Below are 16,763 nucleotides of genomic sequence, written 5' to 3'. Positions count from 1 at the left end.
CTGTTAACTTGTTAACAAGTTGTTCCATGCTCAGTGTCGACAGCTTGGAACAAGCCGTGTTGACAACTTGCTTTCAGACTTGTTACAACATGTGATACACCTCCTTTACATGAGAATAAGACTTTCTAATCATTTTTCCCAATTTGTCCAATAAAAAATTTCCAAGCAAACGTTGTAGTAAATCAATTATCGTAGGATCTGGTTTTGTTAAAAGTATATTGCTATCATATAATTGATACATTTTGAATTTATGTTACTGTTACTATTACTACTACTATTATTAATGCTGTTACTGGAAACATTACTATTTACGATTTAAATTGCATAATGGGGCCATTTCTTTTGGGTTGGTTAGTTTGTGCGTATTGCTCTTATTTACGAGTTGTGAGAAACATGACGGTAAAACGTGGGGGGTGCACCCCCACTCGATCCCCCAGTTAAGATAGTCACAATACGCCCCTGCATGGCACGTAAAAAAATTGTCTCTAAATCAATCAAAATCCCTAAACGAATAAGTTTTAATACTATATAGGTAAATCAACATGCAGTAATATGTATGCGTAAATGTAAAACAGTATGGCTTGCCATTCGTTTATTGAAAAAAATACTCGATCCCCATGGCGGCAATTATAGAAGTCAGGCTAGACAACAAGGATTGTAGACTCAATTTATACCAATTGTTCAGGTGTCCTTTGTGTCACTTTTCTCTATAAAAGAAAATATTTACGAATTAAGAATTATAAGATTGTTCCACGGAGAGCATGCCGGCGCATTTCATTTTATTAGATACTCATTTCATTTTAAGCCAAGCTAAAATTTCCGAATGGAATATTGGAAGTTAGAATCTTCCCGGCAAGCAAAAAAAATCCATTATTATATACCATTTATTAAAGTTTGGTGTTCGTAGCATTTCATTGGTCGAGAGCGAGTCACGCGAGAGTGACGAAATTTTGATGTCGCCAGCGCTACCCCCCTGCAGAGTGAAATCATGTTATCGTGTTATCTAATGGGAAATAACAACTTTAATCTCGCGCGGCGCACCTGGACGTGCGACCTTTTGACTGTTTATCCATTTGAAGCTATGTCTTTTATAAATATTTCGTTGTTTACCTTGTAGTTTGGTTTTTCTTTGACGAGTGGTATGTAATAAAAAACTTATTTACCGAGAACTCAGAAAACATTATGTTTTGTGGACCCTCGACCATCGATATTTCAGGTCTCGGGTCCACAAAACATGTTTCCTTCGTTCGCAGTATATAAGTGTTAATTTTCCCTACAGCAGTGCGATTAATTTGACGTTGAGGATTCAGATCTGTGGAACTAGATTCTTGTATGTAACGGACGTTTATGACTGTTTGGAAGGTGCGAGAGAAAGCTAGATACTAAAGCTAGATATTTGTCCGCATTGGTAAAACACCATTTTTTGATTTCCTTTCGAATAATCTATGCTTATCTACAGCGAATTGAAAGAGTCATGGGTAATTGCAACAAAACATCGAGCCTATTCTCAGAAACAGAAGAAAACACAGTGGGACACTTATTTTACTTGGATCAAAAGGATTATAAAATATTAAAACGGCTTATAACACATCAGGATCCTAAAATATTAAACGATATTTTCCACTGGCTAAGAATTATGTTTTTGTGGAAAAGGAATCTAGTCTGAATCTTTTGCAGCGACTATATATGATGTGAAAAAAAAGTGTTCTGTGCGGTGATAGCGGTACGAAACAGTTTGTATACGCAAGTTCGCTAGAAAGTTAATCTTATGAGATTTAAGCAAGAGAAGTAAAAGTTTGTTCTTTTTTATTTTAGTCGATTTTCAGCGGGATAAGACAGTATAGGCATTTATGTCATCCATAAGAACAACACAATTTCCTTTATATACAGAGAATTTCAGAACCACCAAATTAGTTGCTAACTAATTGCGCGACCATTCAGAGCCCAAACGTTGTATGGAATAGTGACAGGCGCCAATACGCCATCTCAGGAAGAAAAAACCCAGTAATTTTCATAAAAAATTTTTTAATATTTTTTTACTCCGAATTGCATACAGGTTGATGGAATCTCCAAACATTTTGCAATACTTAATTCTTATACCCTTGATTGAAATACAGATATATATATATATATATATATATATATATATATATATATATATATTATATATAATATATATATATATATAATATATATATATATATATTATATATATATATATATATATATATATATATATATATATATATATATATATATATATATGGCCTTGTAGCTCAGACGGTAGAGCATCGTTCTAGAAATGCGAAGGTCGCGGGTTCGATTCCCACCGCGGTCAAGTAGAATTTTCTGCTTGCCCGGTTGGTTATACTTGTGTAGAAAGAACATATAAAACACATATTTTTCTGCTTGCCCGGTTGGTTATACTTGTGTAGAAAGAACATATAAAACACATATCATATATATATATATATATATATATATATATATATATATATATATATATATATATATATATATATATATATATTTATCACATACTTGTGCCTTTATCAGGGCGATAACAGGGTGACATAAAAACGATATCGTCACTGATATCGCTTTTTGTCACTGATATCGCTTTTTGTCACTGATATCGCTTTTTGTCCCGCTGCATTTGCCGCTGTCAAAACAAAGATGGCTGACTCGAGCAGTTCGAGGTTTGTTTCAGTCAATGTCGATTGCTTTATAGATCAAAAAGAAGTATGTGATAAACAGGTTATCACAATCGAGACGAGGTGATATCAGTTTTATCGCTTTCAGGACGATATCATAAATGTCCCTCGTTCGCTGCGCTCACTCGTGACATTTATGATATCGTCCCTCAAGCGATAAAACTGATATCACCTCGCCCCTCATGTGATAACCTATACATATACAGTAGGAGGCAAAAGTTTGAGTCCAGTCGTTGTAGAATTCCAGTATTAAATCCTGGCAGCGTATTGGAGTTAAGACATGCGTGCTAGTGTTTCAGTACTGTAAACTATATTAATTGCACACTGTTTTGGTCCTAATGATCTAAATTATAACAAAATAAAGTTCTCATTCCTTTACACTGCCCAAGATGGGTAGGAAAAAGGGCAAAGTGATGGTGCACAAGGACAAATAGTTCCATTAAGTATTGAAGGATTCTTTCCTCGTAAGATCGCAGAAGAAGTGAGAATTTAAAAAGGTGGTATGCAACTAACCTTGGAGAGGTTCGAAGAAACTAAATCCTACTCAAGCAAACTTTTAGCTGCTTTGGTCATGCTCGGTTTGGCAATATTGAAAGATATAATAGGATCCTAATTAAAGAAAAGTATCATCCAATTCTTCAAGGACATGGAATTTCATCTGGTACAAAGATGATCGCACGTCTAACTACATGATAATCACCCTAAGCACATGCACATCTTCTATGTGCCAGAAATCGTTTAGAAGCAAACTCATTCTGGTGATCTCGTTGTCATGGCTTTCCACCTCATATTCCAGATCTAAAACCTATGGAGCACTTGTAGAACCGTTTTAACCGGAAGAGGGCGAGGCACAGACCCGCCAGCCAGGCTGACTTGAGGCAAGTGGTCAACGAATGCTGGCAAGGTATTGAACGTGTGACATTAAAAAACCTATGGAATCTATGCGAGCAAGAATAAAGGTCATTTCAAGAGCAAAAAAGAGGGAACTAAGCAATGACATGTAAATGCATGTTTGCACATTAAAATACGTAAAAATGAATATCATAACATCTCATAGTTGTTGTACAGCATGTATTTTTCTGTTTACTTGTTTACTTTTTTCTAGTTCACTTATCGGTAAGGTTTTCTGTAGAATATTAATATATGCTGCTGAAACAAAGAAATACAGTCACTGGACTCAAACTTTTGCCTCCTACTGTATATATATATATATATATATATATATATCGATTAAAGGTTAATGCCTTTTATATAATGATGAATGAAACCCAGATGTTGGCATAAATCATGATATTTGCATTTGTCTGGGGCCGGTTGTAAGAAAGCCAGATACCGCTATCTACCGCGGATAGTGATTTTTTATACTAAGATTTAATGAAAGTTATAGCAAACAACGGGCGATTTTGAAGCAATTGAAAAAGTCTGCCGTTAAATTCATGCTGTTAAAAGTTGTTTACTTTGTGAGCAAATAATATTCCAGATTTCTCATGGTTAGAACATCGCGAGATAGATTCCTGATGCTTTGATAAGAATCCTGACTCATATTGCAAACATAAACTCCTACAACTTCTTAATAAACAGGCGAATATCAAAGCCAAAAGCCAAAATACGGAAAGCACGTGAAATTAGAACACGGCACAAAACCCGGAAGTCGGAGCATATGCAAAAAGACGAAAGCGAGGCAAATGTTACATCCAAAAATCTCGAAATGACACAACATCAATTACATCATTAAATGTATAACATCCAGCCGTGACGTCACGGTTCGAAAGCGTTCTCCTTCGTCGAACTCAATTAAGAGTAAGGGTTTTTTAATAAAAAGGAATATGCAAAAATACTTACCACGTACACGGAATGAGGCGCGAAGTAATTTTCTGCAGTGGGCCGGAAACATGTATGTACCTTTAAATAATAATGTATATATGTTATTTACCGGCTAGGAGGTCCGGATAGAAAAATATTTTCCCGAGGTCTCAAAAACGGCCCGAGGCTGAAGGCCGAGGGACGTTTTTGAGGCCGAGGGAAAATATTTTTCTATCCGGTCCGACTTAAACGGTAAATAACGTATTTATTTTTTTGTCAAATTGAGGGGACGTCGTGGGGATAAAACGATTGTGCGATTTTGTCCATAAAACTTTCGTCACTTTCGTCCATGTTTACGTTTTCTTCTACATTTTCGCTAACATTTTCTAGGGTATTTACAAGCTCGTCTAGATAATAAAACTCGCTTTCCGAGTGATAACTATCATCCATTGTTAAAAACCTTTTCCAAAACAAACTAGCTTGACTTTAAAATTTTGCCAGGATTCCGCGGACCGTGGTCAAGATATCGTAAAATTCCGCCCGCTGCTGCAGCCAATCAGATTGCAGGAAATGCTAGGATTCCGCCCGCTGCTGATTTACAAAAAAATAAAATGGAATTATTTTACTGAAAGGAATAATAATAGAAGAATTTTAAAAAAATTCTGTGATGCGCGAATTTTTTTATGTGGACAACGTTATTTTGCCTTGATGAGAAAAAAATCGCCATTACAGAATTTTTTTAAAACTTTTTTTATCGATAAAGCATTTATAATAAACTCTGTTTGCCGGCCATTTTGAAACGTCTCTGTTGCCACGGTAACGGGTGCCATTTGCGCTCTAGATGTGTTTCCTGCAAAGTACATTAACTTTTAGCCTTACTCCTATCGAAACATTTAGATGCTTCTTATAACTGTTTAAAATATGCATCTAAAAATTTCGAGAAACTGTATCGACACACCTTAATGCAAATTTGGAAGTTATCATAAATCATAATTATTCATTTGAAAACTCATTGTTATCGCAATGAATATATACCAAAATGTTAGCATAACCAGGATAAATGCGCCTTTTCATACATCGCGCCATGTTGTATCTAATTTTTGGTCATGAATGTGATTACAAAATATCAACCGATCAGCAAAACGTAAAGGTTTTACGAAGGGTGTTTCTGCCAAGCAAAAATAAAAGGGCAAAAAAATATTTCATCGAATGTAGCCCAAGTTTAGTCAAATTCGATTTAGTCAATTTAAATTCCCCAAATTACACTTGTTTGGATTGCTTTCGGAGTGAGTAGAATGCGCAGAATATTAAAAAGCTTTCTAAAAAGCTCTGTAAGGATTTTCACCGTCGGAGACCTAACATACTAAATCTGCCAAACTAGCAAGCATTTGCTACTGACCATTGCAAACGACAATTTCGTCCCAATGCAGTGAATCCAGAATAGTGCAATCGGGGTTAATCTTATATATAGCCGCATTTCAGAGGAAGCCCCGCGGGGAATTGTGAAACAAAAGATGCAGGCAGCCATCTTAATTATGGTGGCATTTTGTTCCATTTTTAGACTTAAAAGAATTATTAATTATTAGAATTTTTAAATATTTTTTTAAATCTAACCTACTTCTTCAAGAAAATAAGGACATACCATCATCAAATCTCATTTCCTTAAGACGGGTTTTCAATTCTAAAAACGTTGGTCTGTGATCTTTCTTTTTCATTGTGGACTGAATTATTTTTCGAATTGAATCAGGGATTTTTGAATGAAGTTCAATTCTATTGCCGTCAAGGATCTGCAAAAAGGAGGCGTGTACGTTTTTAAGAAGTTTTTTGCTTAATCCTGTCGTACCCAGGATTTTCCACTTCAGACATAGGCGTGCAGATAAACTAGCTGTGAATTACAAGTTTGACAAATATATTTCACAACTTATAATCCCACCCCTGTTTGAATGTTGGCTTATGTCTCCGAAGAAGTGTAGAGAAGTAGTTGTTGGACATCGTGCTAATATAAGGTACTTACATGTTGTCGAAAGTCCTCGTCATTATCCGAGGCCTTGCCGTCAGGCATATTGATATATGGTTCAGAACCAAATGTGAAAATCTCAAACAATAGCACATCAAAAGACCATACATCAGATGCAGTGCTGAATTCGCCGTCTCCAAGTACTTCAACAGCCATCCAACGAACAGCAAATCGATCTTGAGAATCTTGAGTCGAATCGGAAAATGCTGCAAAGTGAAAGTCGCCAAGTTTGACAAGGACGTTTCCGCTTGTTTCTTTATCAAATACAAAACAGCTTCTGGCACACAGGTCACGATGGATTATATTGTTCTCACCGAGGAAGATCATAGCTTCGCAAATATCTTGGGCAATGTGAAGCAGTACATCAACATTAAGTGGTTGCATGAAACCGTGAAGGTACGTCAATAGGTCGCCTTTCGTTGGTCTCTCTATTATCATGTGCATTGGAGAATCAGTGCTTAAGCCAAGCAGGCGAACTATGTTTTCGCATGGTTTTTTGACAGCATGTAGATGATCAAGGATTTCGATTTCTTTTCGCAGAGGGGCAGCAACAGGTTTCGTTTCCAACATCTCTTCCTTTGAATGCAGGTGCAATTTCAACAGGCATTTTTGGCCACTCATCAAGGCATCATAAATACTGACACGTTGCTCCAATTGCTGAACTCGTGATATTTGTAAAATCTCCAATATTTCATCTCTATACCTCGAACACAAATGAAGAATGGATAAGTGTTCCATGCACCTACCATCAAGAAATTCTTTGATATTCTGGGGCTTTGAGAAGAAGACCGCTCTCTCGCACAACTGCTCACAAAGGTTTGCCACAAATTCACCCAGGGGCGATATTATTGATTTATCGCCTTCCCAGTTTCTAAACACTCCACGGCAGCCTTGTTCTCCGGTTAAGACTTGTTCAATTATTGCTGTAAAATTGAAAAAAGAATACCAAGATATATAATTAGAATAAATCAGTCTATAATGTATCTATCAGGCTATTGTTGTAAGGTTTCAGGTAGGTAATGTTTGTATATGAAGTGAATTATTTAGCTCTAATGCAAATGCTATATAGTTATCAAAAAAGAGTAAACTAGCATTTTAAGTCTAATCTTGAACGAACAGGGCTGATTGTTAATACAACTAATTCAAATATTTTTTTCCATTGAGTAGTGAAACATGCCGCGAACAGTTTTGTTTAAACCAATCTGCATGCTTGGATTTTCAGAAAACGTAATAAATGTTTGTTTTGTAATAAACCTTTGCTTTTTGATGTTGTAATCAACCTTAGCATAACCCGATAAACCAACAGCTCAAACAGACAATCAGATCTTGGATTTCGAATGAAATTCTTGAATTTGCTTGAGCTGAAACGCTCGCGATAGTCTGCAACCAACATCTGCATTAAGATTACAGGTCTTGGGTTGTCTTTGAAATGATAATGCTGCATTTTGTAAAAAAAATACATGTCGCATATAGCCTTCATTTCAATTCATAGCTGCTAGATGAAATTATGAATTAATCATACCCAGAAATTCAGAACATTACTGATTACCATAAGACTTCATATTGCCAGGATTTCGCTATCAAAGATGGCTGCCTCGTTATCATAGAATTATGCAAGGCACGACACAAAATTTGAAATTCTTACATATTGCAATTGTGGAGTTGAATTTAAGACGGGCAGAAACTCAGTACTTTTATGACAATTGTTTCATATTTTTATCTTACCTTTAACAGGTTCCCCAGTAATGTCATTTCGGCAACTTGCTAACCATTATATTTCAAGGAGCTAAAGCGTTGCTGAGATGACATTACTGTGAGCTGAATATATGAAAAAATTGTCATAAAAGTACTGAGTTTCTGCCCGTCTTAAATCGAACTCCGCAACTGAAATATGTAAAACAGAAGTTGCTTTAATTTCAAATTTGGCTCTGGTCCTCGCTAAATAATTCTATTATAACAAGGCAGCCATCTTTGATTGCAAATCCTGGTATTATGATAATTAATGTCCTGAATTTCTGGTGACGTTTAGAACAACTTAAAAGGTAAATTTTCTAAATACATGGCCCTAAATGAAGAAAACCTTTATCATAGAACAAATACTTGAGAATCTTGTTTCGAAACTCATAGGAGGATATATAAGGAACGGGGCATATGAAATTTACGCGACAATTCGTGAGAAACGGTAACATATTCGTAAAATAACAGATATAGTTTTCTGTAGTCGAAATTTATTTAGCTTTACGTTTATACAAGAAGTGATATATATGCCTCTTATCTATTAAGCAGAAGAAAGTAGGTTTATCAACCTATACCTTGGGTAAATCTTGCAGAAATACAAGGCATACATGAATATTCAACCAGCTGTCTGCATCATGGAGTTCTTTTCCGAGCTTCGTCACTTCATCCTTGTCTAATTTGCCCTTCAGAAGGTTCGCACACTTTGCAATGTTAAGTAAGAGAGATTCCTTCACGTTCCGTTTTGGAGAAGACTGAAGAATTCGCTTGATACTTTCTCTTGCAAGACAAATGCCATACCGGTAAAGATTTTGTTCGTTCTTGCTTGTTTGCTTCATGAGAGTAACTAAACTTTGGTCAAATATTTTTATCTTCGGTTTGAGTTTGGCAAATTCCTGTTCGCCAAACTTCAGAAGGACTAACGTGATTAGCCAAGCGTATGTCGTCATCCTATGGCACTTTGCTTTAAATCGATCCACTCTCATGAACTCTAAAAACTTCGAGCGAAGAGCTTCTTCCGCTTGCAATATGTTTTTGCAACGATCTACCGATAAATCTGAAATGTTTAAAAATATTTCATTTAGCAGAACATCAAGCGCCCTTTTCACTACGCGAGAGCTGTCACAGCAGGCCAACATTGCCAGCTCATCAAGTTGTCCATCTAATATTGGAGATTCAGTATCAGATTTCTTCAAAAGATCATTAATGATGTGGGTTTCCTTTGCATCTCGTTCCTCGCATTTTAACTTTGCAAATTCCTCGATTAACTTTTCTGTGCTGCTTTTACTGCTTCTGACCTCTAAAACAAAAGATTAAGATTAGAAGACATTTGATATCATTAAAGAGGGCGGATGTCCTTAAATTGGGCTGCTTTCCACTGTCGCGTGTATTGCACTTACCCAAAAGCGCGTAAAAGCTTAAAACTTTCTGTTATAAAGTTTTTATATATAATTAATTTTATGCCAGAAAAAAACACATCAAATCATCAACAGAATCCAACCCTATGCATCTATTCAATCCTTGATTTCATAAGTATCATATGTTTTTAAATTTTTACGTGCTATAGTACGTAGAAAAAATTATTAGCAATCCAGATTTACACACTGTCTGATCTTGCTTACCAAAAGGATTTTTACCAGTTTTTTTTTAACCAGAGCGAAGAGGGTTTGTTATACTATACAGCAAAATAGTACAACCTAGTTAATACCATTTCGTGCCGGAATCGAAAGCCAATAATTTATCTATTCTTTTGTATGGCGAGCTTTCATTGGTGTAGAATATTAAATTTTTAAAATATAAAACACTACAACATGAGTTAATCAGTGTATCTGTGTATAATATTATCTACGATATGTGTAAACACCTTATGGGTTCTCGACTCACCCCTTTTTGTTCGACGCCCGCTTGTGACATAAAGGTCTAATGAACTCTCTTGCCCAACGTAGCTCCGACTTGTATTCTACAAAAAAGCACCAATTAGGCAATTATCTATACACAGTCACCATATTGGTGTAACAATTTTTCTGAGGGCGAATCAAGGATGTCTGACCGCCTAGTGGTACGCTTTATTGTTGCAATGGACACATAAACCAAATATAAAAATTTGAAAAAGTGACACCGGCTATGCTTTCATTGATAGCGGATTGTAGTTATCCAGATGTTTGATCATTAAGGGAACTATAACTAGGTTATAAGTCAATTCAGCCATATGTTCGTACTATATAGTATTATCAATCAAGCACTTGTGGAGTTTTTCTACATTTCGTGTCATCCTCATGGTCTATGATTTTACTTAAAGGCAAAGAAGCGAGAAAATCTGTGAAACCGCTTGATCTTGCAGTTTCGCATACAAGCAATACTTTAATTAGTTCAAATTCTAATAGACACGATGACAAGAATAGTAAACAACATGACCAAAATTGCTGGTCGTGTAAAATGGTTTAGTCCTGTTTTAGTGTTTCGAAGACAAAATGTATAGAAAGAGGGGCGTGGCGACCAAAGCGTGTGACATCCCCTGTAATTTAGAAAAAAGTGGTCAAAATAAAGTGGTAAAAGTGGTCACTCATTTCTTAGAAAAATGGAACATAAAGTTTGAAAAAAAAATGTATTGAAGGGCACACATTAAAAATAACAATGTTCAGTAAAATGCGCTCATAGTTATAATCTCTTGAAAGCTCATAGTTATAATCTCTTGAATATAAATATGGTATGAAATAAAAACTGTGAGCTAGAAAGATTTTTTGATTGTTCAAACATATTTCATACGCGGTTTTTGATTGGCTTGTGAATATGATATTGTTATGCATATTAGTGCAATTATGTAAATATTGAAACCGTAGGCGTGTACAAAAGTCAGGACATTAACTTTTAGGTGTGGTTTTTACTTTTTCGATTGATTGTGAATAGCAGACAAATATAGCTCTTTTAAACAAATTACTTGTTCCTTTGGCACAACATTTGGTGGCAGCGGTGGAATTTTATACCGAAAGATATGCCTATGGAAACGAGATCTCGAGTTGGAGTAAGCGAGGAAGAGAACATTCATTATCGAAGATACGGCTGAACGAAAACCACAACAACCTTAGATGGGTGATGCGAATTTTGCTGATTTGGCGTCAATGTTGGGGAAGCAGATGGATCTCGTGGTGGAACAGAAAGTGGTGCAAGCAGAGCTAATGCACCAAATAAGACATTTGATCGGTGGTTTGATGAGAAACTAGGTGAAATTAGCAAACGACAGGATCGCTTAGAAGTCAGACAGGAGGAATATTTCGAAGCTCGATCAGTGCACAGTTAATAGAATATACATGGTTTGGAGACCACATAGAACTACAATACAACTCATTAATTATGTTGAGGTAGATTTATGCAAAAATCGTTCCTTTCTCATCACGTGCCTATTGTATTTTACACAAATAAACCAATAGCAAACTTATAATTAACATATTTTTCAAGTCAAGGTTGAGGAACGTAGCAAGACGAATGCCATTGGTACGTTTGGCTAAAATACAATAGACACGTGACGAGAAAGGAACCTTTTTTGCATAAACCTGGACAATAACAGAGTTAATGAGTTGTATTGTACTTTTATTTAGTCTCCAAACCATGCATATTCTATTAACTGTGATCAGTGGTGTAGCCAGCCTGACGACTTTGTCTCGCTGTGTAAATTTCGAGTTATTATAATTATTCATATCTTTAGAAATTCATTGTTTTCGCACTCAATGAACATCAAAATATTAGCATAGCGGGACAAATTGTCAGGCTGGCTACGCTACTAAGCTCGATTAGACGTTCTGGAAAATCGCGTTGAAATATTTGGGAGAGGTTACGGCGAATGCAGAAAGAAATTATATAGAGTTTTACGCCACCGAGAAAAATCGCATTTAAACACACGTTAAAATACAATATTTTTAAAACTACGATATTTTTACGTGTAGAAATAATGTTATGCATATTAGTGAAATTATGTAAATATTAAAACTGTAGGCGTGTACAAAAGTCAGGACATTAACTTTTAGGTGTGGTTTTTACTTTTTCGATCGATTGTGAATAGCTAAACCATTTTCCAACGTCTGGTTGAACCGTCGTTCTACCATCCCGCCAGATTCATAGTGATACGGAGTCGTTCGTGTCTTATGAAGTGCTTCCTAGCAATCCGAAGCTACGATTCTACCCAAGGTCTACGATTCTACCCATCCGAAAGACGACGCATTCTACCCAAGATTCCTGCAGTCCAGCAAACCGAATTTGCGAGCCACCTTAGTTCAACGAACGTGCAATCACTGAACGTCGGAAACTCCAGTAAACGTGTGCAGAAACCAACTTCATTTGACGGTACGGGCTTGTGGGAGTCTCATTATGCGCAGTTCGAAATAGTGGCTACCTTAAATAACTAGAACGATAATCAAAAGGCGGCTTTTTTAGCTACCAGTTTAAAAGGCGCTGCCTTGGCTGTGTTGGGGAATTTGGTTCCGGAAGATCGCCAGTACCTTGACGTTGTACTGGTGGCTTTGAAAAATCGGTTTAGAACAAGTCATCAAACGGAACTTTCGACGAATCATTACCGGAATTGGCCGAGGACATAGAACGGTTGAGTAGGCTCTCTTACCTTGATGCTACACCAACGTTGCGTGACGTGCTTGCGCGGGATCAGTCCGTTGATGCTTTGCCTGACGAAGATACCCGGCAACAAATAAAGCAAGAGAGACCACGAACATTACGAAGAGCTCGGGGAGCTGCCCTTGAGCTTAAATCCTTTAACATCCCGGCCCGCCAACGGCAGAGAGTGGCTAGAGAGACCGAGCTTATTATAGTGCACCAAGCACCGATCTACGATCGTAGACGGCAGGCCCCACCCACAACAATTAGTCAGCTAGAGGAAAGGAATATTCCGTCCCTGGACGGAGGATTTACCCACTGCAAGGCTTTTTCGAGTAAAAAAAAGTTCGACAGCGTTTTTACAGGATGAAATTAAGATGGAAAATAGAGAACTGGTGTAGACGGTGCGAAAAATGCGCGTCCTGCAAAGGATATCCAAGAAGAGGGAGGGTCTGTTGAAATTTTATTACGTTGGTTTTCCGATGGAAAGGATGGCGATAGATGTGCTGGGTCCGCTCCCAAAAAATGATTTTGAAAATCAGTATATTCTAATAGCTCATGACTATTTTACAAAATGGCCGGAAGTATTCCTAATTCCTCACCATCGAGCCGTAACGGTCGCAGAGGTTTTGATGAATTCTTTGCTCGATTTGGAATTCCAATGGAACTACATTCTGATCAAGGGAGAAATTTTGAATCGGAAACATTTCAAGAAGTCTGCCGATTGCTAGGAAGCACTTCATAAGACACGAACGACTCCGTATCACTATGAATCTGGCGGGATGGTAGAACGACGGTTCAACCAGACGTTGGAAAATGGTTTAGCTATTCACAATCGATCGAAAAAGTAAAAACCACACCTAAAAGTTAATGTCCTGACTTTTGTACACGCCTACAGTTTTAATATTTACATAATTTCACTAATATGCATAACATTATTTCTACACGTAAAAATATCGCAGTTTCAAAAATATCGTATTTTAACGTGTGTTTAAATGCGATTTTTCTCGGTGGCGTAAAACTCTATACAACACTCATGCTCATATAATTATAAAACTTAGTCCAGTTGCGTTGTGAGTTCAGTGACGTCAGTGATCGCGAAGCATAGGATATAGTCATTGAGAAGGATGGAAAGCACTGACCTATACCAGATATCTAGTATAAGTCAGTGATGGAAACATACATACGAAATTCACTAGCAATATTTTAAATGGAAACGAAAACATACTCGAACAACATTATTGCATAAAAAATATTTTAAAAAACAAATTAAAATGTACAAAAAATGTGCAAAACTTTTGCTTATTTGCCGAAACATATCGTGGCACAATGCGGAACATGAAATGCGGTTTGAGGAACGAATCTGATTGGTCAAAAAAATAAACAAACTGCGTGTAGGTACTTACTTCATGTGCATGGCCATGGTATGAAGGATTATCAGAATTAGGAGTAGTATATATGTGGGGATGTCTTGATTGTGAAGTATGACGACGATGACCTACATAATAATCCAATATAGGACAAATGTTGACAGACAGAGATATACTGTTAACGTGTATTGTCAATTAAATTGTTAGAGGAGTATTTACATTAGAGGTTGATATTAATCCCTTTTGGTTACTACTTCCCTTTAACGTTAGGGGAAAATCACCTTACTTAACGTATGGATATGTTAAGCTAGTTTTCGACTAGGCAAATTTATTTGACGCAAAGCCAAATTTGATATCCAGTGATGTGGTTAGTTAGGGTAAAACCAATGGCACAAAAGGAGGATAGCTTCCTACCTTTAACTCAGTTCGGGCTAAATAATTTGCTGAGTGGAAAACGAGCTTTAAATAGGAGATGAAATAGCGAACAAAACGAATGAAAGAAAAATTAAATATAAATTACCAGTTTTCAGCACATTACCTTGGCGTTGTCCTAAGTGGGAGGCTTCACGCTAAAATACAGTATTATATGTGACACTAATTAACTACTCTTACTTTCAAAAGAACAAAGGAACACCTTAGAATACAAAACGCACTCACCTCCGCGTAGCTATTTATGTCGTGAGAAAAATGACCGGTGTTGCTATCTTCAGATGCTTCTGGACGCTCTAGGTAAGGGTTAAATAGAATTAGCAAAAATCCGTTGTCTCATATATTTTGCATTACAATTTGGCATTGCACCACTTTAGGTAAAATAGCGTCCGCTGCTAAAAATTAAAACAAAAAAAATATTTCATTTATCCACTAATACTTTAGCTATTTCGCGATCTGAGTCGCGCGAAGCGGCTATTCTTTTGTAATTGGTCAATTTGTTCCATAATGCATGGTTGCACTTGAGAGCTCTGAAAAAAAAGTAAAATGTCGCTTCGCGCAAAAAAGATTGCTAGACACTTTACACGGAAACTCTTTTCTGAAGAGCTGACGAAATCGCGTTACTACCTGGACAGTCATGGAAAGTTTCGACAATGTAGGGAGATTTAGCATGAGGACGTAAACGTCAAGGTCGGGGTGAATATGCCAAATAAATGGCGTGGCATGTCTATATATAATTATCAACGCATCACGCGATTTATATTCGACATTTTCACGTCCTCTTTGACGTTCACGTCCTCGTGCTAAATCTCGGTAATGATTTGGGCAGCGAAAGCATTTGTATTTTCTCAAGTATTGTAGCGAAGGCGTGACATTGTACAGCATATTCGTTCATTTAATATAATATAACGGGTTTAGAAACATGAACATAAACAAAATTTAGAATTGGTAGTTTTCTTTCTCTCACAAGCCAAATATCTGACACCAAATACAAGACGAAAAAATCAGATTCCCGTAAAACCCAACAAATGAAACAATAGCTTTTCTAGTATATAGTGAAGATCTACAAAAAGACAACTATGTCTTATCCCATCAATCTTTCACCGTAATTAACAAAAAATGCCAAAACGATCGCTGAAATTTGCTGTGAAAATATAAGTAACAAAATCCGCTCTCTGGTATGGATTTCTAGTTGGTTGCAAAATGCTTTACGAGCTTGGCGCAAGATTACCTGGCTTAAGTTCTAAAAAATATCTCCTCAACAAATTTCAATGTGACGGGTTTTAAGGCATTTTCAGCAAAAAACCCGCCACAATGTAGGCGAAAAGCTTGCGTTTCTTGAAATAATTAGGCACTTGGCATCTGAAACAGGCCTTCTGAAACATGAAGGTGGCACTTTGAAATAATTTATATTGCCAATAATTACCGAAAAAAATTATATAATCGCCAATTGACAAGTAAATAATAATACTAATCAGTATACAAGAGGGGGCTGCGAATATTCACATATATTTTTGAAAACACGTATAAGCGTACAAAAGAAATTCGTCGGACAGAACAGATATGAATATTCACCCCCCCCCTCCAATTATCGCGCGAGTCTCCCCCTCTGGATCAGAAGTCAGGATAATACTTGCGTGGGAGAGACTCTATAAAGGAAGAATTATGTAATTATACGGAAACGACTTTTCACGATGGCCTAAAAATGTTATTGATTGATTAGTTTTCGACTGACATAACCTGTATCAAAGTATTTGAGCTCTCTCATAGTAAAAAGATATTCACCTGTTTCATTCGACTCCGCCATAATTTCTGTAATGAAATAATAAATTTTATACTGGTCAGTATTTTAGAGCGATACTTAAGCAGGGAGAGTAACTGTGTACCACGATATTAGTGATAATGCAGAAGCTGAAACGGTGAGATTCCAACCCGCGATCTTCCGTTTGCAAGTCGTAAGCTCTTATATAGGTGATATTTCGGAACTTAATCTAGTACCTTCCTTATATCTGTTTCTTAAAGTGGACGAGTGATAATTGCCACATAAATTATGTTTATGTTATGTTCACATACCTTTAAAACAATCGCTTTTAA

At 36.6% G+C, this 16,763-nt stretch overlaps 1 protein-coding gene and 1 long non-coding RNA gene across 2 annotated transcripts; both read right to left on the bottom strand.

Annotated features, from left to right (window-relative positions):
* Positions 1-263: 263 nt before the first annotated feature.
* On the bottom strand, positions 264-6,244 carry LOC114539374. The gene is made up of 3 exons (XR_003688872.1): positions 6,160-6,244; positions 4,557-4,616; positions 264-707 (listed from the first exon to the last, which is right to left on the bottom strand). It is a non-coding gene; the product is annotated as an uncharacterized LOC114539374 (long non-coding RNA).
* Positions 6,245-6,513: 269 nt separating this feature from the next.
* On the bottom strand, positions 6,514-16,516 carry LOC114539391. Its single transcript, XM_028560017.1, has 8 exons — positions 16,455-16,516; positions 14,898-14,965; positions 14,779-14,809; positions 14,277-14,368; positions 10,153-10,228; positions 8,847-9,568; positions 7,852-7,972; positions 6,514-7,457 (listed from the first exon to the last, which is right to left on the bottom strand). Exons 1-8 carry the CDS (start codon positions 16,474-16,476, stop codon positions 6,514-6,516), a joined length of 2,076 nt encoding a protein of 691 aa, XP_028415818.1. The 5' UTR covers positions 16,477-16,516.
* Positions 16,517-16,763: the final 247 nt, after the last annotated feature.

Source organism: Dendronephthya gigantea, unplaced genomic scaffold, assembly GCF_004324835.1.
Source record: "Dendronephthya gigantea isolate DGI-Jeju-01 unplaced genomic scaffold, DenGig_1.0 000201F, whole genome shotgun sequence".
Lineage (NCBI taxonomy): Eukaryota > Metazoa > Cnidaria > Anthozoa > Malacalcyonacea > Nephtheidae > Dendronephthya > Dendronephthya gigantea.
The sequence above is the reverse complement of the archived record's forward strand: the minus strand, read 5'-3'. Positions and strand labels throughout refer to the sequence as shown.

Coding starts and splice junctions, on each gene's coding strand:
- LOC114539391 (XM_028560017.1), bottom strand. CDS start 16,476: ATGGCGGAGTCGAATGAAACAG. Junction 14,810..14,897: donor ACATAAATAGCTACGCGGAG/GTGAGTGCGTTT, acceptor ACTGTATTTTAG/CGTGAAGCCTCCCACTTAGG. Junction 9,569..10,152: donor CGGGCGTCGAACAAAAAGGG/GTGAGTCGAGAA, acceptor CTTTTGTTTTAG/AGGTCAGAAGCAGTAAAAGC.